The sequence below is a fragment of the Oryctolagus cuniculus genome, chromosome 1, assembly GCF_051225735.1.
Source record: "Oryctolagus cuniculus isolate XC-2025 breed Fujian yellow rabbit chromosome 1, ASM5122573v1, whole genome shotgun sequence".
In the NCBI taxonomy this organism is placed as follows: domain Eukaryota; kingdom Metazoa; phylum Chordata; class Mammalia; order Lagomorpha; family Leporidae; genus Oryctolagus; species Oryctolagus cuniculus.
The window spans coordinates 197052728-197079444 of NC_142867.1; the positions used below are offsets into that span (position 1 = coordinate 197052728).

Consider the following 26717-nt stretch of genomic DNA (forward strand, 5'->3'; position numbering starts at 1 on the left):
ATGGACAGTAGGATTGGGGGCTATAGAACAATGCCCTAAAATACTGAGACCTTGGGGAGGGCTCATGGTTAAGATGCTGCTTGGGATGCCTGCATCCCATATTGTAGTACCCAGGTTTGAATTCCAGCTCTGTTTCCAGTCCAGCTTCCTGCTGGATGTGTATTTTAGGAGGCACCAGTGATGGCCCAAGTACTTGGGTCCCTGGTCCTTGCTACCACATGGGAGACCTGGGCTGAGTTCTGGGCTCCTGGCTTTGGCCTGGCCCAGTCCTGCCTGTTGTATTTAGGGAGTGAAACAATGGATGAACAGAAAAAGCACTTGGGCCATCCTCCACTGCCCTCCTGGGCCACAGCAGAGGGCTGGACTGGAAGAGGAGCAACCGGGACAGAATCCAGAGCCCCAACCGGGACTAGAATCCGGGGTGCCAGTGCCGCAGGTAGAGGATTAGCCAAGTGAGCCGCGGCGCCGGTCTATTATCTGTCTTTGATATGATGTGATGTAGATGGCATTTACCTCTGTGATCTTTCTTCTAAAAGACCCATAACTCCACTGTGTCTAATCATGAGACAAACATCACAAATCCCAAATGAGGGACATTCTACAAATACTTGACCACGTACTCTTTTTTTTTGGACAGGCAGAGTGGACAGTGAGAGAGAGAGACAGAGAGAAAGGTCTTCCTTCCAATGGCCGCCATGGCCAATATGCTGTGGCCAGCGCACTGCGCTGATCTGAAGCCAGGAGCCAGGTGCCTCTCCTGGTCTCCCATTCGGGTATAGGGCCCAAGGACCTGGGCCATCCTCCACTGCACTTTCAGGCCACAGCAGAGAGCTGGACTGGAAGAGGAGCAACTGGGATAGAGTCTGGCACCCTGACCAGGACTAGAACCCGTTGTGCCGGTGCAGGATTAGCCTATTGAGCTGCGGCGCCGGCTGACCACGTACTCTTTAAAACCAACCAAGCTATCCAAAATAAGAGAAAGCTAAGAAATGGTCTCACTTAAGAGGAGCCTAGAGAAATCTGAGAAATAGTCTGGTATTCCGGATGGGATCCTGAATAGAAAAAGGGCTCTCGGTAAAACTAAAGAAACGTGAATAAAGATAAGCGGTAGTTTATAGGAATGTATCAATATAATAAATGCACAACACTAATGTAAGATGCTAGCCCATTTCAGGGCCGGCGCTGTGGCGTAGTGGGTAAGGCCGCTGCCTTCAGTGCTGGCATCCCATATGGGCGCCGATTCAGTTTGAGACCTGGCTGCTCCACTTCCGATCCAACTCTCTGCTGTGGCCTTGAAAAGCAGTGGAGGATGACCCAAGTCCTTGGGCCCCTGCACCCGTGTGAGAGACCTGGAAGAAGCTCCTGGCTTCAAGTCAGCACAGCTCCAGCCGTTACGGCCAATTGGGGAGTGAACCAGCAGATGGAAGACCTCTCTCTCTCTACCTCTCCTACACTGTGTAACTCTTTCAAGAAAAATTAATCTTAAAAAAAAAAAAAAGTAGTCTGTTTCAAAAACGAAGAATGGCATCCAGAACACAGCTGTGCCTTTAAAGTTCTTCCTTTCAAGTTCTTGTTTATGGGCCATTTACCTTGAGTCAGTCACTATACTAAATAGTGTACATAATGATTCATTTAATCATTACAATTGCTTGTGTTAGGTGTAATTAACTCCCTTTTACAGAGGCTGATGAAGCAGGAAGAGAGAATATTAAAGTTAGGGTCAGAGCTGGAACCAAGGTCTTTCTGATCCCAAATTGTGTGGCACCCTCACGGGGTCCCAACTTCTCTAGGGAACAGTTTAGGCAGTAAGAGTCTCGCAAACCGTAAGGTATTCTAACATCATGGGGGCTGCCTCTCACTATGAAGTGACATGTCTCTTCAGTCCAGATTCTCTCAAAAGTCCCTCAATTCCAGACTGGACAAAAAGCTGAGGGCACTTAGAAGGGGTCAAAGTCCAACCACGGTATTATTATTTTTTTTTTTTACAAATGGGTGAGCTGAGGGCTGGCCAGAGCACTGGCCCCACATCACACGGAGAAGGGCCAGGAACCCAGTTTCGGTCCGTGTTATTTCTCTCATAACTTCCTCTTTGCAGTTAAGGGAAGTAGGGGCACGCCTATCGGCCTTCCCCCACCTCTCGAATGGGAAACTGCCTCTCCCCAAGGTGGTGACCTGGCCAAGAACACACTGGCATGAATGAGGGCTGGAATCGCCAAGACAGACGTCGTCAAGAGGCCTGTTCTCACCGATAAGGCCCAAATCCTCGGTGCTTCCTAATCAAGGGCCTGGTTAACAGGAGGGACTGCGAGGGGGCAGAGATGAGCCTACAGAGGACCCGGGCTCCGCTACCCCGGCCTTCGGGGTCGAGCCCTGAGGGCCCCAGAACGTGAGCCCTCTTCCGGGACACGCCTTTGGATCCGCAGCGTCGCGGTGCACAACAGTCACGTCGGGCCCAGGGGATCCGCCGCGGCCCGCCCTCGGCCCTCACTGCCGCTCGGGCCTTTAAGGGCGGAGGACACACGCCGGCGTCACAAAGCGCCGCCACCGCGCGGGCCAGCCGGGAGGAGGCGGGGAAGCGGGAGAGGAGGAGGAGGAGGAGGAGGGCGAGGCGGGCGGGGGAGGGAGGGGCGCGCGCACGCGCGTCGGGCCGCCAGCCGCCGAGAGCCGCCCCCCTCCCGGCGCGCGCCCCTCCTCCCTCTCTCCCTCCCTCCTTCTCGGCTCCGTCGCTCCCGCGGCGCGCGGCGCTCTCGCTCTTCGCCTCCTCCTCCGCCCCTCCCCCCGCGCAGCCGCCGCCGCCGCCGCCGCAGCCGCGAGACCCCCGCGCGCCGCGCTCCCCCCGCCCCCTCTGGCCCCGCGCGCCCTCCGGCCCCGGCGGCCCCCGAGGAGAACGAGAGGGCGAGCGAGCGCGGCGCTCCCGGGCCGTCGCGGCCCCCTCCCCTTACCATCGCCGGCCCTCCGCCACCTTCCTCGGCTTCCACCTTCTCTCCCCCCCCCCAAGTTGAGGCCCCCTCCGGGGGGGGGAGGCCCGGCACCGGGAGCGAATTCCCCGAACTCCCTCTGCCCCTGCCCCCACCCGGCCGGAGTGAGGAGAAGGGCCCGGCCCGGCCCGCGTCGTGTGTGAGGAGGATCCCGGGCGGGCCCGCGGGCCGACTGGGGCCTGGTCCGGCCCGCCGGCGGTGTGAAGACAGGGGCCCGGGGCGGCCCGGCTCGAGGGCGAGCGCAGGGGAGGGGCCTGGTCCGGCCCGGCCGGTGCGTGAGGACTGGGGCCCCGGCCCGCACGGCCGCCGCCGCGATGGCCCAGCAGCAGATGACCAGCTCGCAGAAGGCCCTGATGCTGGAGCTCAAATCCCTGCAGGAGGAACCGGTGGAGGGCTTCCGGATCACCCTGGTGGATGAGTCCGACCTCTACAACTGGGAGGTGGCCATCTTCGGACCCCCCAACACCCTCTACGAAGGCGGCTACTTCAAGGTACTCCCATCCCCCGACCTGGCCGCGCGGGCCGCGGCCTCGGCTCCCCACCGCCCTCGGCTGTTTTCGGGGGCCAGGAGAGTGGGCACGGCTGAGTGAGGGGGCTCCTCGCCTCGACACCCCCTCCCCCATCCGTGGAGGCTGGAAGGCCTTGCTCACCCAGTGCCTTTTCTTTGTCATGGGGGCGGGTGCGGGAGGCCAGACTGCACCGGGAGAGAGGGAAGCCTCTCGGACTAGGGTCGTGGCTCCGGGAGGAGGAGGAGGCCTGTCTTTGTTTGCTCCCCAGCCGAGGGGGTGATGGCAGGAGAGGGGGGCTGCCTTCCCCTCCCGTCCTCCCATCACAACCCTCCCTGGCGCAGCTGGAACTGCCCCAGAGGGCAGGGTGACCTGCACCTACTGGATTGGACTTTTCTTTTTTGGGGGGTGGGGGTGGGGGAGGGGCACTAGCCTGTCATTCCAGAGGCTGCCAGTGCCCTGACATTTTGAGCGTTTGTTGGGCTGTGGTGGTTGCAACTTTGCGTTCCAGTGGCGATATTGAAGAATGGGACCCTAGGGGTGGTTAAAAAGAAAGAAAAAAAGACGGAGGGGGGGGTGCCTGCGGGATTTTTTTTGGGGGGGGGCCATTATCCACTTGAGGGAACTTTAATTTAGCCCTCTTTCTGTTCTCGTTCTCTATTTACCTCGGTCAATGGTTCTTTCAAAAATGCCCTTTGTCCTCACCCAGGCTCCCCTGCCCCCCGTGTAGAAATATCCACAGAAGGTGCAACATGTCTTGTAGGGCGACTGGTCTTTTCCCACTTTGGGGAGACAAAAATTGAAACCTTTTGCTCAGGTGGCTGGTTAACTAGCAAATGGGGTTGTCGCCCAGATGAAAAGTATCATGAGAGATGAGGCGATTTCACTGGGTGGGATGGCTCCTTAGCGACCAGAGACATTGTTTCTATTGTTTTCCATGATTTTAGGACAGTGGTTATTATTCCGGAATCTCGTGATTTTGTTTTTTTCTTTTGACCCCCAAGGCAGATATAACTTGAGTTTTTGCTTTTGTTTTTACGTTAGCATTTTTAAAGACAAGAATCACAGATTGAAGATTTCATTGTTATAAATGGTGGGGGCAGATACAGAGGAAATAGTGTTTAGGAATGCATTTAATATTTTTATTTCCACACACAAAAAAATAGGCCATTGAGTCAATTTTAGTTTGTTTTGAAGGGAGGGGTTATCTTGGCACAAGTTTTAAATGAGTATCTTAGTCATGTAGTTGTGATGTGTATTTTTAGGACTACCCAATTACTTAACTCTTGTTTTCTATGCTTCTAAAGGTGGAAGCCTCAATTTCAGACTTGAAATTAGGTCAACTTTGTAGAAAATAGGATTGATATGGAAATGTTTAATATTCACAGCTGTGATAGTCACTGAAAAGCACATGTTGAGAATATTATGAAGCCAAACCGATGGCTTTGGTTTTTTTTTTTTTTCCCCGTGGGCCACAAACAGTATACTTTTCAGATGTAGATTTTTAAAATTGCTGAGAAAAGGTGCAAGTTACTAGTGGCGAATTGGAAACGATATTGCTTGTCTATGTTGTCAAATATAAGTTTTTGTTTACAGATACTGGAAAAATTAGTTTCACAGGGTGGAATTTATATGAAAACTTTTCTAGTAAAGTATTAGCAAAATCTGGCTAGTGGTAGTGGAGTAAAGTTTAATTTCCAAAAAGTAATTTTTTGGGCCTGGTAAGTGGGTACTTGTTAGACTGGCCTTACTCCCAGGCAGTTTGTTAAAGATTGCAAATGAAAGATCATGTACTGCAAACTATAATACTTTTGCATCAGTAACTGGGGAAGGAGTGTGGAAAATCCTCTCCATTTGGAATAGGTAGTGTGGAAAGATTCTTTGTCGTTTACACTCATTAAAACCAAATGCTTTTTAATTTCAGTCCTGTTTAAAAAGAATGCTTTAATGTCTGTTTTGTTATGCTAGATTTCTTAATTTTTGAATGTTTTTACTTTTAATTCTCAAAAAAATATGAAAATTCTTAAACAGGTTTTATGTTTTGATCATGGTGAGTTTATTCACTTAGATTCTACTTTTTCCTTCATTGAATGGCCTTTTATCCCATTAGTCATTTGTTGGAAAAAGGCAAATTATGGTCATGAACACTAAACATTATTTACCTGCTTTTGTCTTGAAACAAGACTTTTTGTGTGCGACAGCTGTAGTTAGAAGTTGGCATAGAGCTTTCCCTACCACTGTTTTCCGTTATCAAATGTTAGTCCTTGAACATTTAGTATAATTTATTTTCAGGTTTAGCTCTTTTTTTCTATTTGACATAATTGTTTCTGAAGGCAGTGGGATTTCCATTTTTAAAATTTCTCATAATGCAATTTTCTTGACTTTTACATGTTAATAGATTTATAGGTCATCTTTTTCACTATGAAATAGTTGATTGTATAGAATCTGCTTTGTAGAGTTATGAGACAAGCACTATTTTTCAAAAAGTTTTTATTTGTCCTGCATTTGCTTATTTAATATTTTTTAAAAATATTTATTTTATTTATTTGAAAGAGTTACAGAGAGAGGTAGAGAAAGAGAGAGAGGTCTTCCATCCACTGGTTCACTCCCCAGATGGCCGCAATGGCTGGAGCTGTGTTATCCCGAAGCCGGGAGCTTCTTCCGGGTCTCCCACATTGGTGCAGGGGCCCAACACTTGGGCCATCCTCCACTGCTTTCCCAGGCCATAGCAGAGAGCCGGATCAGAAATGGAGCAGCCGGGACTCGAACCAGCGCCCATATGGGATGCGGGCACTTCAGGCCAGGGCTTTAACCCGCTGTTCCACAGCGCCGGCCCTACTTATTTAATACCTTAATCTGTATGATTCTTGGCTTTGAGGGGTATGTCTATAAAGGTAATTAATTCTGTTCTTAATACGATAAAATTATTTTTAGCCTTGCTGTCTCTTTGTCTGGTTTTTTGATTTCACTGATGGACCATCTCAATTTTTTTGCTGCTTTAAATTTTTCCTCTGGGGGCCAGTCACTCACAAAAGAGAAAGTAGGGGAATGCTGTCTGCATTTATTTTGATATTGTAGAGCAAGTCAGAATTTTATTGTCACTGAAATCTTAAACATTTGCTCAGGTCAACAGTTAATGAAGACTTTTAATAAGTTCATTCCCTTTCCTTTAAAAGGAACTGTCTTTTCAACTAACTCCTGATAATGATTGTAACTAAGAGTGGGTACTTTGGTGTATAACTCTTTGAAACTCCTGCATTATCTGTTTAAAAGCATGATAGCAGTGAGTCTAGAGTCAGAAAGTAAGTGCCTCTTTCTTGATATATTTAACATATATCGATAATATAAGTGTTGCATATAAATTGAAATATAAGTATTACAATTTGTATTTTTGACTTTTATTTAGTCTGAGATAATGAAATCTAGATGTTTCATTTTTACAAAACCCCTATTATATACTAATTTCCTTAATAAATACTTTATGAGCTTTAACACTGATTTACTATTTTTTTGATAAAGGAATACGCGTATTATTAGGTTTCATTTATTCTATGATAAATGTATCTATTTTCTAGCTCCTTTCACTCCTCTCTCCACCCAAAAAATCAGGCAATTTGTTTAGATTATAGCATACTCTTTTTTTTTTTTTCTGATAGGCAGAGTTAGAGAGAAAGGTCTTCCTTCCATTGGTTCACCCCCCAAATGGCTGCTACGGCCGGCGCACCGAAGCCAGTAGCCAGATGCTTCCTCTTGGTCTCCCATGCGGGTGCAAGGCCCCAGCACTTGGGCCATCCTCCACTGCCTTCCTGGGCCACAGCAGAGAGCTGGACTGGAAGAGGAGCAACCGGGACAGAATCCAGCGCCCCAACCAGGACTAGAACCCCGGGGTGCCGGTGCTGCAGGCGGAGGATTAGCCTAGTGAGCTGCGGCGCCGGCCCATACTCTCTTTTGATTTTTTCATTCTTTTTAAAAAAATCTTAATTTGTTTGAGAGGTGAGAGAAAATGGGTATGTTCCCATCCCTCATCCCACTCCCTAAATGCCTCTGTTTAGGTCTCCCATATGGGTGGCAGGAACCCAATCACTTGATCCATCACCACTGCCTTCTAGGGTCTGCAGTAGCAGGAATCTGGATCAGGGGCAGAGTCTGGCATCCAACCCAGGCACTTAGATAAGGAATGCTGGTATCTTAACCACTAGGCCCAATGCCTACCCAGATTATTAATTGAAATAGTTTGAAAAGAGATTCTTAACTTTTGGGGGATATGGATCCTTTTGAGAAATTAATGAATTTTATCAGAAAAAAAGGGAACACATGTAAAGTAATTTGTGTACATTTTCAGAGGGTTAACTGATAGATATTGAGAATCGCTGTTTTAAGAGATTTGGATAGGGCCTGTATTGTGGTGTAATGGATTAAGCCACCAACTGTGATTACAGTATCCCATTTGGGTGCCTGGGAAAGCAGAGGAAAATGGCTCAAGTGCCTGGACCCCTGGACCCATTTGGGAGACCTGGATGGAGTTCTAGGCTCCTGACTTTGGAGGACTGGGCCAGACGGAAGTCAGGAGCCTGGAACTCCCTCAGTCTCCCCTGTTTGGGTGGCAGAGTCCCAAGTACTTGAGCCCTTTTCTGCTCCCTCCCCACCCCGAGCTTTGGCAAGGAGATGGATGGGAAGTGGAGCAGCTGGGACTTGAACTGGTGCTCATGTGGGTTGTTGGCATTACAGGTGGCAGCTTAACCTGCTGCCCCACAATGCCAGCTTCCAAATTCTTATTTGAAATTATTTTTTGAAAAATTTATTTATTTGAAAGGCAGAGTAACAAAGACAGGACAGGAAGAGACAGATCTTCCATCTGCTCATTTACTTCCCAGATGCCAGTAATAGCTGGAATAGGTCAGGGGGAAGCCAAATCCATTCAAGTCTCCCCTGTGGATGGCAGGGACCTAGGTATATGGACTGTCTTCTGCCTCCCAGACTCATTAGCTGGAAGCTGGATCAGAAGCACTAAGTACTTGAGACTGAAACCAGGTACCCGACATGGGATGCAGACTCAAAATGCTGTACCAAAACCCCAATCCCTAACTTTTTTATTTTTATATTTTTTCTTAGCTAACTTTGAGAATATGTCAAGGCATTTTCTAGAAGATGAAGTTATTTTGGATGTTGGGTGAACGAAAGCAAACATTGTAAATGAAAACATAGTTAATGTCCAAGGATTTGGGGCATTAAGTGAAGTTCAGTTTTTTTTTTTTTTTCAAACCAAATATACCTTATAATAAAAATGCTTTTATCATACTTAGGTGATCAAAGATACACACTTTATCAAAAAGGAAAGATTTATTTAATTTTATATTTGAAAGGCAGAGTTACAGAGAGAGAGATCTTCCGTCTGTTAGTTCACTCCCCGAATGGCTGCAACAGCCAGGATTGAGCCAAGCTGAAGCCAAGAGTCAGGAGCTTCTTCTGAGTCTCCCATGTGGGTGTGGGGGTCCAAGTACTTGAACCATCCTCCACTGCTTTTCCCATGCACATTACCAGGAAGTTGGATCGGAAGTGGAGCATTCCACATGGGGATACCAGTGCTGCAGGCCAGAGCTTTAACCCTCTGAGCCACAGCGCTGGCCCCAGATGCATACTCTTCAATTTTTTAACTTCTCTTAAATTAGGGTGTGTCTTAGAATACAGGAGGTCTTTTTTTTTTTTTTTAAGATTTATTTATTTATTTTGACAGAGAGAGGGAGAGATACAAAGAGAGATCTTCTGTCTGCTGGTTCACTCCTCAGATGGCTGCAGGCTTTGCCAGGCTGAAGTCACTAGCTTCCACCAGGTCTCCCACGTGGGTGGCAGGGCCCAAACACTAGGCCATCCTCTCCTGCATTTCCGAAGCCATTTTCAGGGAGCTGGATTGGAAGCTGAGGAGCTGGGACTCAAACCATTGCCCACATTGGCGTCTTTACCTGTTACACCATAGCACTGGCCTCACAGGAAGTCTTAAAATTGCTGTCAGCTAAGTGGCACTTGTGACTCATTTGTAAGAGTACCTTTCATTGGGATGGTTCCTCTTTGGAGATGTGTTGTTAGTAAATATGATTTGCTGATCACTCATCAAAGGCAAAGCACTGTAGAAAAAGTCACTTTTTCTTTTTTTTGAGATTTATGTATTTAGTTGAAAGAGTTAAAGAGGAGAGGCAGAGGCACACAGGGAGATTGTCCATCTGCTGGTTTACTCCCCAAAATGGGTGTAACAGCTAGCATTGGACCAGCCTGCAGCCAGAAGCCAGGAGCTTCTGGGTCTCCCTTGTGAGCACAGGGGCCTGAGCACTTGGGACATCTGTTGCTGCTTTCTTAGGGGCATTAGCAGGGAGCTGAATTGGAAGTGGAAGCTGGGACTCGAACTATTGCCCATATGGGATGCCTGCACTACAGGCAGTGGCTTTACCTGCTGTGTCACAGTACCAGCCCCAAAGTCACTCTCTTTTAATAGTAGAAAGGAAAATAAGACACTGATAACTTAGAGCTTCATAAAAGTCTTGGCGTAGATTTCAAAATACAGTAATGATGCAATTGTAAATGGTAATTAAGAACAAGGCTTCTAAAGTTTTAAGGCCAGTTGTAATTTGTCAACATAACCACTATCCATCATGATAAAAAAATATTCTGTTCCTTCTTTCCAACTTAGTTGTGGTGGTACTAGTCCAAGATTCTAGAAAACACTGTCTTTTAGAGACATGTGAAATAAAAGAGCCCATCTTCCTTTATTAGATGAATTTGCCTCTACAAATCATTAAGGGAAAGTAACAGTGAGGAAGAATTATAGTTTAGGACTACAGAACTCTGTCTTGCTAAAAGGTCATATTTAAAAGGTTTAATTCATTTATGTTCCCAAGCTTCTATTGAACTGTGTCATATGCAACTACATAGATGTCTGAGTAAGATTGATCCTCTTTGGTTGTATTCTGTCAATACAAAACTAATTTATTTCAACTTTATTCATCAAAAGGTAATGTTAGTTCATATTGCCAAGATTTTATATCACTTTAAATTATCTTCTATGTGAGAATTGGAAAATTTAGATGTTGGAATATGTATTTAAGATGGAAAGTGAATAGTCTACCTAAACATCTTTACTTCATTTGTTTTAGTTATAGATCTAAAAATATTGTGGTTATTGTCTTAGTTCAGACTGTTCTGACATTAACCTAGATTCAATGGCTTGCAAACAACAGAAGCGTGTTTCATAGTTCTAGAGGCTGAATATCAGAGATCAGTGTGCTGGCATGGTTAGTTTCTGGTGAAGGCCTCCCCACAGGGTTGCATGTAACTTCTTGGATCCTCACATGGCAGAATGAGAAAGGAATTGCTCTGTTCCTCTTCTCTCACATACTCATTGATCTTGTGGTGGGGCTTCACCCTCATGACCTGATTATCTTCCTTAGGTCTTAGGAGATCCTATTGGGGGTAAAGACTTGCAGAGAGAGGGCATGAATATGCAATCCCAACAGTTAGGAAGATAAAAAGTTGAATTGCTGTTATGAACTTACTGGTAAGGTGAATAGAATAAACAAATAAATAAAAAGACTTATTTATTTAAAAGGCAGAGTTACAGAGAGGGAGAGGGAGAAAGAGAGGTCTTCATTCACTTTTGCACTCCCTAGAAGGCCACAACTGCGCCCATCCGAAACCAGGAGCTTCTTCTGGGCCTCCCGTGCAGGTGCAGGGGCCCAAGGACTTGGGCCATATTCCACTGCTTTCCCAGGCCATAGCAAAGAGCTGAATCAGAAGTGGAGGAGCCGGGACACACACTGGTGGCCATATGGGATACCGGCACTAAAGGCAGCGGCTTTACCCACTATGCTACAGTGCTGGCCCCTTACTGTTATTTTAATTTTATATAGAGAGAAACTGAATCACACAGAGCTCACTTAATTTGCCCAGGAGTCTTCAGCTAGAAAGTTGTTACTGCAGTTATAATACAAGCCTTTTAACCATAAAGCTGTTTCCTAACTGAAATATTTGACCATTTAAGATGATATTTGAAATTACAAAAGTGGAGTTTTAGAAAACTATCTGTTTTTAAGGTATACAGAGAGAGAGAGAGATCTCTGTTTCCTTCTCCAAGTGCCTGCAGCGTCTAGTTCTGGGCAGCCTGGAGCCTGGAGCCTGGAACTCAAATCTGGGTTTCCCACATGGATGGCAGGGATGCAGGTACTTTTTTTTTTTTTTTTTTTTAAGATTTTATTTATTTGAGAGTTAGAGTTACAGACAGTGAGAGGGAGAGACAGAGAGAAAGGTCTTCTATCTGCTGGTTCACTCTCCAAATGGCCAGAGCTGGACCAATCTGAAACAAGGAACCAGGAGCTTCTTATAGGTCTCCCATCTGGGACAGGGGCCCAAGGACTTGGGCCATCTTCTACTGCTTTCCCAGGCCATAGCAGAGAGCTGGATTGGAAGAGGTGCAGCTGGGACACGAACTGGCATCCATATGGGATGCCAGCACTGCCAGTGGAGGTTTAACTTAGTATGCCACAGCACTGCCCCAAGGATGCAGGTATTTGAGCCATCACCTGCTGCCTCTCAGGGTGTGCATTAGCAGGAAGCTAGAATTATGAGCAGGGCCTTGGCTTGAACCCAGGCACTCCCATATAGGATGTCCGCATTCCAAGCAGCAGCTTAACCATTGTGCCAAATCCCTGCCTCTGGTGCTATATATTAATTTATTCTCTACCTGAATTCCCATATTTTCTGATTTAATCTCCTTTGTTCTGTATGCTGCATGGGCAGCTGGTGTTTAAATTGAAGGGTAAATCCATGAAATATTTCAGATTATGTGCTTCATTTAGTTATTTATACATAATAATTTAGATTTTAAACATTGAATGATTGCTACCTTTTTGAAAATAACCATGGCTCCATTTGTTTACAGGATAATAATGAAAATTGACAAAGTTATAAATATTTGAACAATGTGTAGTAATCCTTTACAGAAACAGAATGACTTAAAGCCTAGAAAAAACATTCTTTTTAGGCCGGCGCCACGGCTCACTAGGCTAATCCTCCGCCTTGCGGCGCCAGCACATTGGGTTCTAGTCCCGGTCGGGGCGCCGGATTCTGTCCCGGTTGCCCCTCTTCCAGGCCAGCTCTCTGCTGTGGCCCGGGAGTGCAGTGGAGGATGGCCCAAGTCCTTGGGCCCTGCACCCCATGGGAGACCAGGAGAAGTACCTGGCTCCTGCCATCGGATCAGCGCGGTGCGCCGGCCACAGCGCACCGGCCGCGGCGGCCATTGGAGGGTGAACCAACGGCAATTGGATGGTGAACCAACGGCAAAAGGAAGACCTTTCTCTCTGTCTCTCTCTCTCACTGTCCACTCTGCCTGTCAAAAAACAAAACAAAACATTCTTTTTAAAGATCTGTTTGTTTGAAAGGCAGAGTGACAGGGAGAGATAGATCTTCCATCTTTGGTTTACTTCTCAAGTAACCACATGTTTTAGATGTTTTTATTTACTTAAAAGGTAGAGCATCAGAAAGAGGGAGAGACACATCCTCTGGTTCACTCCCTAAATAATTCTAACAGTCAGAGCTGCTCCCTGCCAAAGCCAGGAGCCAGAAACTCCATTGTGGTTTCCCAAATAATTGGCAGGGGCCCAGGCTCTTGAGCCATTATCTGCTGCTTTTCCAAGAGTTTTAACAGGAAGCTGGGTCAGAAGCAGAGCAGCCTGGCCTTGAACCTGCACTCTGACAAGGGAAAGTTGGTGTGGAAAGGTGCACTTTAAACCCTCTGTCACAATGTAGGACCCTAGTAATTGTTTTTTTTTTTTTTTTTTTTTTTTTTTAAACAACAAAGCATTTGCTACTTAAGAAGGCCCATCTTGGGGCTGTTGTTGTACAGCAAGTTAAGCCTCTCCTACAATGCCAATGTCCCATACTGGCACTGGTTTGAGTTCCAGCTGCTCCACTTCTGATCTAGCTTCCTGCTAATGTGCCTGGGAATGCAGTGGAAGATGACCCAAGTACTTGGGCTTCTGTACCCAGGTGGGACACTGGAATGGAGTTCCAGGCTCCTGGCTTTACTCCAGGGCTATTGTGGTCATTTGGGGAATGAGTCAGTGGATGGAGATCTCTGTCTCATCTCTCTGTAGCTTTGTCTTTCAAATAAATTTTTTATGGCCTATCTTGATCTAACCACTTAACTGTTATTTCCCCCATTGGAAAATAAGGATAAGAATGACACATTTAGGCCAGCGCCACGGCTCACTAGGCTACTCCTCCACCTGTGGCGCTGGCACCCCGGGTTCTAGTCCCGGTTGGGGCGCTAGATTCTGTCCTGGTTGCTCCTCTTCCAGTCCAGCTCTCTGCTGTGTCCTGGGAGGACAGTGGAGGATGGCCCAAGTGCTCGGGCCCCTGCATGGGAAACCAGGAAGAAGCACCTGGCTCCTGGCTTCAGATCGGCACAGTGCCAGCTGTGGCGGCCATTTGGGGAGTGAACCAATGGAAGGAAGACCTTTCTGTCTCTCTCTCTCTCTCTCTCACTGTCTAACTCTGCTTGTCAAAAAAAACAAAAAAACAAAAAACATTTAAGCTTTTTAAGGACTAACCACTGGGGCTGGCGCTGTCACATAGTGGGTAAAGCTGCCACCTGCGGTGCTGGCATCCCATATCGGTGCTGGTTTGAATCCTGGCTGCTACACTTCTTATCTGGCTCTCTGCTATGGCCTGGGAAAGCAGTAGAAGATGGCTCCAAGTCCTTGGGGCCCTGTACCCACATGGGAGACCTGGAGGAAGCTCCTGGCTTCAGATTGCTGCAGCTCTGGCCATTGTGGCCAACTGGAGGGTGAACCAGCAGATTAAAGATGGATCGATTGATCGATCTCCCTCCCTCTGCCTCTCTCTAACTCTGCCTTTCAAATAAATAAGTAAATCTTTTTTTTTTTTTTTTTAAAGACTAACCACCAAAGCAAAAACTTCAGTGCTGATGTTAAAAAATAAAAAGTGTAACTATGCCTCAGGATTCCTACACTTAGTTCTTTGAAATTTGTTAATCATATTTCAGCATTTAAGTTGCTAGACAAAGCAAATTTTACTGAAGATATGAAGTTTTGTTAAAAAAAGATTTATTTATGTTATATGAAAGATTGAGCAGTGGGGATGGAGGGGTAGAGATGGAGACCTTCTGCACGTTTGCTCACTCCCCACATGGGTACAATAGGTTAGGATGGGTCAGGCCTAGGCCAGGAGCCAAGAATTCTATCCAGGTCTCCCACATGGGTAGCAACTGCTGTCTTCCCAGGTGTATTATCAAGGAATGGAGCTGGATTAGGAGTGGAGCAGCCAAGGCTCCAGCTGACATTAGGATATAGCATGCTGGCATTGCAAGAGGTGGCTTAACCCACTGTGCTGCAATGCCAGCTCCATGGAAATATGGAACCTTTGTATAACTTAGATAAAGATTTAACTTATCATGTGTTAAAAGGCTTTAGAATGGAAATGGCATTTCCTGAGATTTGATTGATGTCTTCATTTTTTTTTTTTTTTTTTTTTTGACAGGCAGAGTGGATAGTGAGAGAGACAGAGACAGAGAGAAAGGTCTTCCTTTGCCGTTCACCCTCCAATGGCCGCCACAGCTGGTGCGTTGCGGCTGGCGCACCGCACTGATCCGAAGGCAGGAGCCAGGTGCTTCTCCTGGTCTCCCATGGGGTGCAGGGCCCAAGCACCTGGGCCATCCTCTACTGCATTCCCTGGCCACAGCAGAGAGCTGGCCTGGAAGAGGGGCAACCGGGACAGAATCCGGCGCCCCGACTGGGACTAGAACCCCGTGTGCCGGCACCGCTAGGTGGAGGATTAGCCTATTGAGCCGTGGCGCCGGCCTTTATGTTTTTTATATAAACAGTTCTTTAGAAGTTGCTCTTTATTGGTAAATTATGGAATAACTTATATACAGTGAACTCCTTAAATAAAAACAATTCTGAGCCTGGCACTGTGGCATAGAAGGTTAGGTTACTGTTTGCAATGCTAGCATCCCATGTCAGAATACCATGTTTGAATCCAGCTCTTTACTAAAGTACCTAATAAAGCAGCAGGTTAGGGCTAGCATTGAGGTTTAACAGGTTAGGCCACTGCCTGCAGTGCCAGTATCCCAAATGGGCCCTGGTTTGAGTCCTGGTCGCTCCACTTCTGATCAGCTCCCTGTTAATGAGCCTGGGAAAGCAGCAAAAGATGGCCCAAGTGCTTGGGCCCTTGCACCAATGGAGGAGACCCTGAAGAAGCTCCTGGTTCCTGGCTTCAGCCTGGCTCAGCCCTGGCTGTTGCAGCCATTTTAGGGAGTGAACCAGTGGATGGATGGGCTTCTCCCTCTCTCACTGTCCCCCCCACCCCCTTTATAATAAATAAATCTCAAGAAAACAGCAGGTGATGGCCCAAGTACTTGGGTTGGTGCCTCCTATGTGGGACACCCAGGTGGAGTTCCTGGATCCTGACTTTGGCCTGACTTAGCCCGCCCTCCCTCCCTCCTTCCCTTTTGCCATTCTGCCAAATAAGTAAATAAATAACTTTGAAAACAAACTAGTGCTAGTAAATGTAAACTGGAAGAGGACTTGGACTGGTGCTGTGGTGTGGGATGTTGGTGTCATGGTGGCTTAACCTGCTGGGTACTGATGGCCCAGGCATGTTAAAACTTTAAAATACTTTGTCTAACTTTCAAAAGTTTTTTTTTTTTTTTTTTAATTTTTAAAAGATTTATTTATTTGGCAGGCAGAGAGGAGAGAGAGAGAGGCAGAGGCAGAGATAGATTGATCTGTCATCCTCTGCTTCGCTCCCCAAATGGCCACAACGGCTGGGACTTGTCCAGGTGGAAGCCAGGAGCCTGGAATTCCATCTTGGTCTCCCATGTGGGTGGCAGGGGCCCAAGCACTTGGGCTGGGCCATCTTCTGCTGTTTGCTCAGGCTCATAAGTATGGAGCAGCCAGGACTTGAACCTTCACTTTGATGTGGGATGCCAGCTTTGCAGGCAGTGGCTTAACATGCTGTGTCATAGTGCTGGCTCCCTACTTTATCTGTTGTGACCAAATGTAGTAGTGAATCCGTATAAACTCTTAGATTATGAGCTCTTCAGAAATGCTGGGGGCAGATGTTTGGCATGGTAGTTAAGATGCCACATGGGATTCCTACATCACATTTTGGGGTGCCTGGTTCAAGTCCTGGCTCCATTTCATTATTTGTTTACTTATTTTAGGATTTATTTATTTACTTGAACAGAGTTACACAGAGGAGAGATAGAGAGAGGTCTTCCATCCACTGGTTCACTCCTCGGTTGGCTGCAACAGCCGGAGCTGTGCCATTCCGAAGCAAGGAGACAGGAGCCTTCTCTGGGTCTCCCACGTGGGAACAGGGGCCCAAGAACTTGGGCCATCTTGTACTGTTTTCCCAGGCTATAACAGAGATCTGGATCAGAAGTGGAGCAACTGGGACTCGAACTGGCGCCCATATGGGATGCTGACACTGCAGGCAGTGGCTTTACCTGCTATGCCACAGTGCCAGCCCCTCCATTTCATTATTTATTTATTTATTTACTTTTTTAAAAGATTTTATTTATTTGAAAGAATTAGAGAAGGGGAGAGACAGAGAGGTTGAGAGAGATTCCATCCTGCTGGTTCATTCCCCAAATGGCTGCAACAGCCACGACTGGGCCAGGCCGAAGCTAGGAGCCCAGAGTATCTTCTGGGTTTTCCATGTGGGTGGGAACGGGCCCAGACACTTGGGCCATCTTCTGCCGTTTTCCCAGACAAATAGCAGGGAGTTGGATTGGAAGTGGAACAGCTGGATTCAAACCAGTGCCTATATGAGATGTGGGCGCTGCAGGTGGTAGCTTAACATGCTGTGCCACAGTGCCAGGTCCCTGTTATTTTTTTAGAAAGCCTATTTATTTGAAAGAGTTGCAGAGAGAGGGAGGGAGAGAGCTCTTCCATCCATGGGTTCACTCCCCAAATGGCCACAATTGTTGGGGCTGGGCTAAGCTGAAGCCAGGAGCCGGGAACTCCATCTGAGTCTCCCAAGTGAATGGAAGGGCCCCAGGCACTTGGGCCATCTTTTGCTTCTTCTCAAGATGGACTATCATGAAGGTGGTCCCGAAATGGAGCAGCCAGGACTCAAACTGGCGCTCATAAATGGAATGCCAGTGTTAAAGTGGTAGCTCAGTCAGTTTTGCCACGATGCTGGGGGGTATGGGTGATCCACTTCAAATTAAAACTTCCTGCTAATGAGTACCCTGGGAGGTAGCAGATGATGGCCCAAAGTATCTTTTTCCTTGCCACCCACATGGGAGGATTTGGATTATATTTCTGGTTTTTGGTTTCCACTTGATCCAGTCTACCCCCAAACTAGGAGATTTGGGGAATGAATAATATCTTTTTCTCTGCCTTTCAAATAAGTAAAAATAAGTAAATAGAAATGTTTTACAGATACTCCCTGGTCTCATCTTTGAATTGCCTTAGCATTTGTCATAGGATATAAAATAGTTACAGTACTTGATCCTTTTTTTTTTTTTAAGATTTATTTATTTATTTGAAAGTCAGAGTTACACAGAGGAGAGGCAGAGAGAGTGAGAAAGAGTTCGTCCGTCCGATGGTTCACTGTGGCCACAATGGCTAGAGCTGCGCCAATCCGAAGCCAGGAGCCAGCAGCTTCTTCCAGGTCTCCCATTTGGGTACAGGGGCCCAAGGACTTGGGCCATCTTCTACTGCTTTCCCAGGCCATAGCAGAGAGCTGGATCACAAGTGGAGTAGCCGGTCTCAAACCAGCGCCCATATGGGATGCCGGTGGTTAAGGCCAGGACATTAACCCACTGCGCCACAGCATCGACCCCAGTACTCAATCCTTAACCCACTGTGCCACAGCACCGGCCCCAGTACTCAATCCTTTTGAGGGTTATAGCCTTTGAGAATAACAGTCCCCCTACCCGCCCCCATCCAAATTCTGCATGCAGTTTCAAGAAATTACTAATATCTGAATTTTCTCCACAGAGATTCAGCCCCCAGTCTGGAACATAGTGGTAGATTTGAGACTGCTTGGACTGCTCAGTTTCTCCTGTTGCCCTTTTGGAAGAAATTCGATTTCACTTTGAGATTTTCTTTTACTGATATTTTATCTAATTGCTAGGTTGCTTTTATTAGATATAATGTTCTTGGTGGCTGAAGGTTTAGATAAAAATTAATTAGAAAGGAAATCTTGGGTATATAGTTAATATAGCAAATTAGACTCTTTGTATAGTGCTTCTCTAATAATTAAACTTAGGGAGAAGGGTGAGGTTTCTTCAGCCTCTATAATGAAGGACATTAGCAGTACCCGTCAACAATAGCTGTCTTTATTTCTGTAGTCCTTTGATGATAAAAATTGCTTAAAGGACCAGTGTTGTGGCATAGCAGGTAAAGCTACTGCCTGTGATGCTGGTATCCCATATGGCTGCTGGTTCGAGTCCGGGCTGCTCACCTCTAATCCAGCTTTCTGCTGATGGCCTGAGAAAGCAGTGGAGGATGGTCCAAGTGCTTGGGCCCGTGCACCCATGTGGGAGATCCAGAAGAAGCTCCTGGCTTCTGTCTTCAGCCTGGCCCAGCCCCAGCTGTTGGGGCTATTTTGGAAGTGAACCAGTGGATAGAAGATCCCTCTTCCTGTGTGTCTCTCTTCCTCTCTCTGTATAACTCTTTCAAATAAATAAATCTCCAAAAAAGAAAAAAGTTTCCCTTAAGCTCATTTGGAATATCTGATAAATAAAATTAACCAGTTCTGTTTTAGTCTTAAGTTTTAGGATATTGAGAGAAGTTAAGATCTTTAAAAGCACACTAAAAAAGCAGTGCAGAATTTCTTACAAAATACTATTTAGTCATCAAATTATGAATATTCTAACGGTTTTGACATATTACATGAATTAGAATGATTAGAAATGTAGATTTTTAGTTTTGCTTTGATAATATGCTGCAAGCATGTTTTTTGTTAAAGTAGAATCTTGGTGAAATTTTAGCTAAAAATAATACTCTTTTCACTACCCTTAAATATATATTATATGTATCCTAATTATAGAGATTAACCACACCTTGCCCATTCACTGTGTATATAGTATGAGTGAATTCTTAATAAGGAGATACTCTTTGTTGGAGGGAACTTACCTGAGAAGTTCTATTATTGGGCTCATGTTGTAGTGTAGTGGGTAGTGCTGTACCCCAGCATCCCAAAGTGTCTGGCTGCTCCACTTCCCATCCAGTTCCCTGCTAGTGGCCAGGGAAAAGCAGCAGAAGATGGCTCAAGTTTCTGGGCCCCTGCTACCCATGTGGGAGACCTTGATGAAGGTCCTGGCTTCAGCCTAGCCCAGTGCTGGCCATTGTGGCAACCTGGGAAGTGAACCAGCAGATGGAAGATCTCTTCTCTTTCCCTCTGGCTCTGTTAATCCTGACTTAAAAAAAAAAAATTCCTATTATTTAACACTTTATATAATGTGAAAGTTGTTACAAACAAACTCTCTGAGGATGAGTTCATCTGTTAGTGTTCCAGTTAGCAAATATGTGATCTCTAATTAGACCTCTCCTCAGTTTTAGCCTGCCTGTTAAGACTTTTCCACTAATAAGTTATATTGACATAAATACTTAAGATAGTAAACTGGACTCCAGCGTTTCTTAGAAGCCTCTGTATTCACTCTCCTGGATGTAGGCACTGGAAGTCTAGTCATATAAGCCCAGAAGCTGAGAATCAGTTTAGATGATGTTTGCTGCTGCTTTCCACCTACCCAATTATTTTTAGTACTTTGAGTCTCTTGTATTTAACCCTCCTCTACATTCCTATTGTACCATATAAGTCTGTAGTGAGTATTTTCTTGGACTATGAGACAGTAACCTCTTAACTACTTTATTTTAGGCTCTCCCAGTCTGATGCCATCTATCTAAAGTTTTATGACCTATCCTTGCTAAAAAAAAAAAAAAAAAACCCACACAGATGTGGGTCTTTGGTGCAGTAGTTAAGATGCTTTTTGAGATTCCTGCATCCCGTATCAGAGTGCCTGCATTCCAGTCCCAATTCTGCTTCTGATTCCAGCTTCCAGCTAATCTGAGGTGATGGCTCAAGTACTTGCATCCCTGCTACCCTGGAAGACCCAGGCTGAGTTCTAGGTTCTTGGCCTTGCTGGCTGCTGTGGGCATTTGAACAGTGAATCAGCGCGTGAAAGATCTTTTTTTCCCTGCCTTTCAAATAAATAGAAAAATAAAATAAAAAAGGAAATTCTTTTGTATGGCATATAGAGGCCTTTATCTGTTGATCAGTTTTCCAACTGTATTTACTGTTCTTGTTCCATAGGTGGTTTTTTTTTTTTTTTTTTTTTTTTTGACAGGCAGAGTGGACAGTGAGAGAGAGAGACAGAGAGAAAGGTCTTCCTTTTGCCGTTGGTTCACCCTCCAATGGCCGCCGCGGCCAGTGCGCTGTGGCCGGCGCACCGCGCTGATCCGATGGCAGGAGCCAGGTACTTCTCCTGGTCTCCCATGGGGTGCAGGGCCCAAGGACTTGGGCCATCCTCCATTGCACTCTGAAAGAGTGCAACTCTGGAAGAGGGGCAACCGGGACAGAATCCAGCGCCCCGACCGGGACTAGAACCCAGTGTGCCAGCGCCGCTAGGTGGAGGATTAGCCTAGTGAGCCGCGGCGCCGGCCCCCATAGGTGGTTTTTGAAGCTGCCATTTCCTAAGTTGTATTCTGTCTGGAATTCCTATTCCAACTTTCCCCAGCTTTATTTATATATATATATATATACACACACACACACACACACATATACATATATATATATATAAATACAATACAATAATGTATATATATATATATTTTTTTTTTTTTTTTGACAGGCAGAATGGACAGAGAAAGCGAGACAGAGAGAAAGGTCTTCCTTTTCCATTGGTTTACCAAACCTCAATGGCCGCTGTGGCTGGGGTACCGTGCTGATCCGAAGCCAGGAGCCAGGTGTTTCTCCTGGTCTCCCATGCCAGTGCAGGGCTCAAGCACTTGGGCCATCCTCCACTGCCCTCCCGGGCCACAGCAGAGAGCTGGACTGGAAGAGGGGCAACCGGGACAGAATCCGGTGCTTTGACCGGGACTAGAACCCAGGGTTCTGGCGCCGTAAGGCGGAGGATTAGCCTAGAGAGCCGCGGCGCCGGCCCTGGCACACCGGGTTCTAGTCCCGGTCGGGGCGCTGGATTCTGTCCTGGTTGCCCCTCTTCCAGGCCAGCTCTCTGCTGTGGCCAGGGAGTGCAGTGGAGGATGGCCCAAGTGCTTGGATCCTGCACCCCATGGAGACCAGGATAAGCACCTGGCTCCTGCCATCGGATCAGCACGGTGCGCCAGCTGCGGCGGCCATTGGAGGGTGAACCAACGGCAAAGGAAGACCTTTCTCTCTGTCTCTCTCTCTCACTGTCCACCTGTCCACTCTGCTTGTCCAAAAAAAAAAAAAAAAAGACTTAAATGTGGTGGAATGAGAAGGTCATGCAAAGATGCCTGCTGACAACAGAAACTGCCTGGCAACAGGCCGTGATTGGATGGCACTTAAAAATAATTTTTTTCATTTATTTGAAAGATAGACATTTTCCATCAGCTGGTTCACTCCCCAAGTGCCTGTAACAGCCAGATATGGGCCATGCCAATGCGAGGAGTCTGGAACTCAGTCCACATCTTCTGAGTGTGGTACAAGTACTTGAGCTGTCAACTGCTGCCTCCCAGGGTGCACATTAGCAGAAAGCTGGAATGAGTATAGAGACAGGACTTGAAACCAGGGACTCCCATGTGTGATGTGGGTGTCTCAAACAACTTTTTAATCATTGTGCCAAATGCCCACTTCTGCTTCAGTTGTGCCTTTCCTTGCAGGCTCTGCATACATATCAATTTCATAATAAAGGTTTTTAAATTTAGGTTAATAAGTTATCCTAGTGCTGAAATCATGATGAACTTACTCTGTCATGCATGTTATTACATAGAAATGTGTTTCATAATGTTAAAAGATGCACTTTTAATTATCTTTATTAAAGATACTTACTTGAGAGACGAGGAAGAGAGAGCTCCCATCTGTTGTTTCATTCTCCAGATGCTGTCAACAGCTGGAGATGGGTCACACCAAAGCCTAGAGCTCAGTGTGCATCTTGCATATGGTGACAAGGACCCAATTACTTGAACCTGCTGCCTCCCAGGGTGCGCATTAGTAGGGAGCTGGAATTAGGAGCTGGAGCTGCAACTTGAACCCAGGCACTCTGATGTGGGATGGGGCGTTCCAACTGTGAGGCCAAAACTCTTTAAACTAGTTTAGGAAAATAGTTCAAGCACTATGAAAAGCTCCCTTTTCTCTAAAAATTATGGAACTGTTTAATATGTATTCCTCTAGAAGTATCAAATATTTATAAACTTACCTGTGCCCTGAAAATAATGTGTGGTTATACTATGGGTATATTTCTGCTTTTTTTCTAATTTATCTTGGGGATTTTTCCATTATGACTATTTATGGATTATCTCATTATTTGTAATTGATGTACAATATTCTAGTTATCAAGGATATACTATATTTAAATGTTCTTCTGTTGACAGTGAAGTATTTTCAGTTTTTTACTTTTCTAAGCAAAGCTGAAAGGGACGTACTTTTACATATCTATACTTTTTTCATTAGATTTACTGGATTAAAGGTATATGTATTTAAATTTTCCTAGATAAATTGCTCTTCAAAAATACTGTGTTATATCCCACAATGTAATGAATTTAGGTATTCTAAGTGCAGTATTGCAAATCTGGTAAATCAGCCTTTGTGATGGTGGTTTCTTCTGTGAGTACAATTCAACTTTTTAAATTGCTCTTCAAAAATACTGTGTTATATCCCACAATGTAATGAATTTAGGTATTCTGAGTGCAGTATTGCAAATCTGGTAAATCAGCCTTTGTGATGGTGGTTTCTTCTGTGAATACAATTTAACTTTTTAATTGAAAAAATATTTTATTTGAAAGATTTAGAGGGAGAGTAAAGGGTGCTTCCATCTGCTGGTTCACTACCCAGAGGGCCACAATGCCTAGGGCTGGACCAGGCTGAAGCCAGGAGCCAGGAGCTTCATCTGTCTCCCATGTGGGTGGCAGGGACCCAAACACTTAGGCCATCTTCCTCTACTTTTTCCCAGGCTCAATAACAGGGAGCTGGATTAGGAATGGAGCACATGACACAAACTGTTGCCATTGTGGGATGCCAATGTCACAGGCAGTGGCTTTAAACCCTATGCCACAATGCCGGCCACTAGCTTACTCCCCCTCTCCCCCCAAAGATTTATTTATTTATTTGAAAGAGTTACAGAGAGAGGGAGTGGCAGAGAAAGAACTTCCATCTGTTGGTTCACTCCCTAGATAACCAGCCCTGGCCGAAGCCTGGAGCCAGAAACTTCTTTCAAGTCTCCTACATGGGTAGCAGGGACCGAGGCACTTGAACTATCTTCTGCTACTTTTTCTCCAGGCCATGAGCAGGGAACTGGATTGGAAATGGAGCAACTGGGACACAAACTGGCACTCATATGTGATGCTGGATGCTGGCATTGCAGGAGGTGACTTAACCTGCTATGCCACCAATGCCCACTCCCCCCAGCTTGCTTTTCGATAAAAAGCTTTTATTTGAAAGGCAGAGTGGAGGGAGTGAGAGAAGAGAGACAGAGACTTCATCTATATGCTGATTCATTCCCCAAATAGCTGCAACAGCCAGGACTGGGCCAGGCTGAAGTTAGGAGGCAGAAACTCTGTCCTGGTCTCCTGTGTGGGTAGTAGGTACTCAAGCACTTGAGCCATCTACTGCTACTTCTCTGGCACATTAGCTGGAATGTAAGTGGAGCAGCCAGGACTTGAACCAGCGTTCTGATAAGGGATACAGCTGTTGCAAGTAGCAGCTTAACCTATTAAATCACAATGCCTGCTCCACAGTTACCTCACTTTTATGCTATTGGCCATTTATAGTACTCATGCAAGTTTTCTTTTCTTTCTTTTTTTTGACAGGCAGAGTTAGACAGTGAGAAAGAGAGAGAGAGAGAATCCGAAGCGAGGAGCCAGGTGCTTCCCCCTGGTCTCCCACGCTGGTGCAGGGCCCAAGTACTGGGGCCATCCTCCACTGCCCTCCCGGGCCACAGCAGAAAGCTGGACTGGAAGAGGAGCAACCGGGACAGAATCCAGCGCCCCAACCGGGACTAGAACCCGGGATGCCAGTGCTGCAGGCGGAGGATTAGCTAAGTTAGCCGCGGTGCCGGCCCATGCAAGTTTTCTATGTTTTTGCTTTGCCAATCTTTCTTTTTTTTAAAAAGATATTGTTTATTTGAAAGTCAGAGTTAGGAGAGGTAGCAAAAAAAGAGATCTTCCATCTTTTCTGGTTTACTCTCCAAATGGCTGAAACAGCTGGGGCTGGGCCAGGCTGAAGCCAGGAACCTGGAACTCTGTCCTGCTATCCTATGTGGATGTCAGAGCCCAAGTACTTGGGCCGTCTTCCGCTGTTTTCCCAGGAGTATTAGTAGAGACCTAGATAGAAAGAAGAGCAGTGAGAATTCAAACTGGTGCCCCTATGGGATGTTAGTGTTGCAGACAGCGGCCCAACCAGCTGTTACACAGTGTTGGCCCCCAAGTGGATTTCTGGACAAAAGCACATACATAATTCAATGGAGAAAAGACAGAGTGTTTCAGCAAATGATTTTGGAGGGGCAGAGTGAACCTTACCTATATGACCATACTTCAAAAAGTTTGGGAAAATGTGTCATCAAAAAAGTATATGTGGATTTCAAATTTTAAAAATTTATTTAAAAATTACAAAAAATTTTAAATTTATTTGTGAGACACAGAGCTCTCATTGATCCACTGGTTCACTCCACAGATATCTGCCATGGAATTCCAAGAGCCAGGAACCTAATCCAAGTCTCCTGCATGGGTGACAGGAACCCAGTCACTTGAGCCATTATCATTGGCTTCCAGGATCTAAATTAGCAGGAAGCTGGAGTCAGGAGCCAGAGATGCACGTTGAACTCAGGGACTCCGATAATGGAATATTAGGATCTTAACTACTAAGCTAAGCTATAACCCTCGTATCCAGTTTGTTTTGAGGGAAAAAAATGAAACGATGACAGAGCAGTTTTCATATCAAACTTGTATGCAGGAGAACACAGATATGTTTTTTCCTCCCAAAATATTATAAGGAAAATGATCCCGAGAGCCATCTGTAAGTTATTCATTGTATGATGTAGTGAATCATCATTAATTTGGATTCTGCTCATTTGAAACTTCTAACAAGAGTTGAACAGTTTTCTTTCACATTGCATAGAATGAAAATGTTTTCTAGGTGATGGAAGGCTATGAGAGCAGAGATATTAAGCTTTTCAAATACATTTGATAACAATAGCTTTTTTTATTTTATTTTATTTTATTTTATTTTTTGACAGGCAGAGTGGACAGTGAGAGAGAGAGACAGAGAGAAAGGTCTTCCTTTTACCGTTGGTTCACCCTCCAATGGCCGCTGTGGCCGGCGCACCGCACTGATCCGAAGCCAGGAAACACGTGCTTCTTCCTGGTCTCCCATGCGGCTGCAGGGCCCAAGTACTTGGGCCATCCTCCACTGCACTCCCGGGCCACAGCAGAGAGCTGGCCTGGAAGAGGGGCAACCTGGACAGAATCCGGTGCTCCGAAGGCACCGCAGGCAGAGGATTAGCCTATTGAGCTGCGGTGCCAGCCAACAATAGCTTTTTAAAAAATTGAAGTAAAAGCATGCATTACATTTACCAGTTTAACTTTAAAAGAGAACACTTCAGTGACATTAAGAATATGTATTATGTCATAAGGAACACCACAGTCTATTTCCTGAGCTTTTTTGTCATTCTAAACTGAAACTGAACTCATTGGACAAAAGCTCTCCATTTCTGCTTGTTCCTGGTAACCTTTCCTCCTCCATCTGTCTTTATGAATTTGTCTGCAGCTAGGTACCTCATATAAGTAGAATCATAGAATATTTGTGCTTTTGTGTCTTATTTCACTTAAAGTAATTTTAAGATTCATGTTATAGCATAATACTCTTACGTGTTTAATTCATTTGTTTATGGATGCTTAGGTTGTTTCTACCTTTTGGCTGTTGTAAATGATGCTGTTTTTTCCTGGATGCTGCATGTGTTTGGACTCCAGAGTTCAATAGTAGTTACTGTAGATAATCTCTACCAGCTCACTAGTTG

General features: G+C 45.8%; 1 protein-coding gene across 1 annotated transcript in view; it reads left to right on the forward strand.

Moving 5' to 3' along the window:
- The first annotated feature begins 2716 nt into the window (after positions 1-2716).
- UBE2R2 (ubiquitin conjugating enzyme E2 R2) overlaps positions 2717-26717 on the forward strand; it is a 78460-nt gene continuing 54459 nt past the window's right edge. The window contains exon 1 of the mRNA XM_008275000.5: positions 2717-3469. Within this exon, the coding sequence (XP_008273222.1) occupies positions 3293-3469 (177 nt within the window). The 5' untranslated portion in view covers positions 2717-3292. The remainder of the gene's footprint in view (positions 3470-26717) is intronic.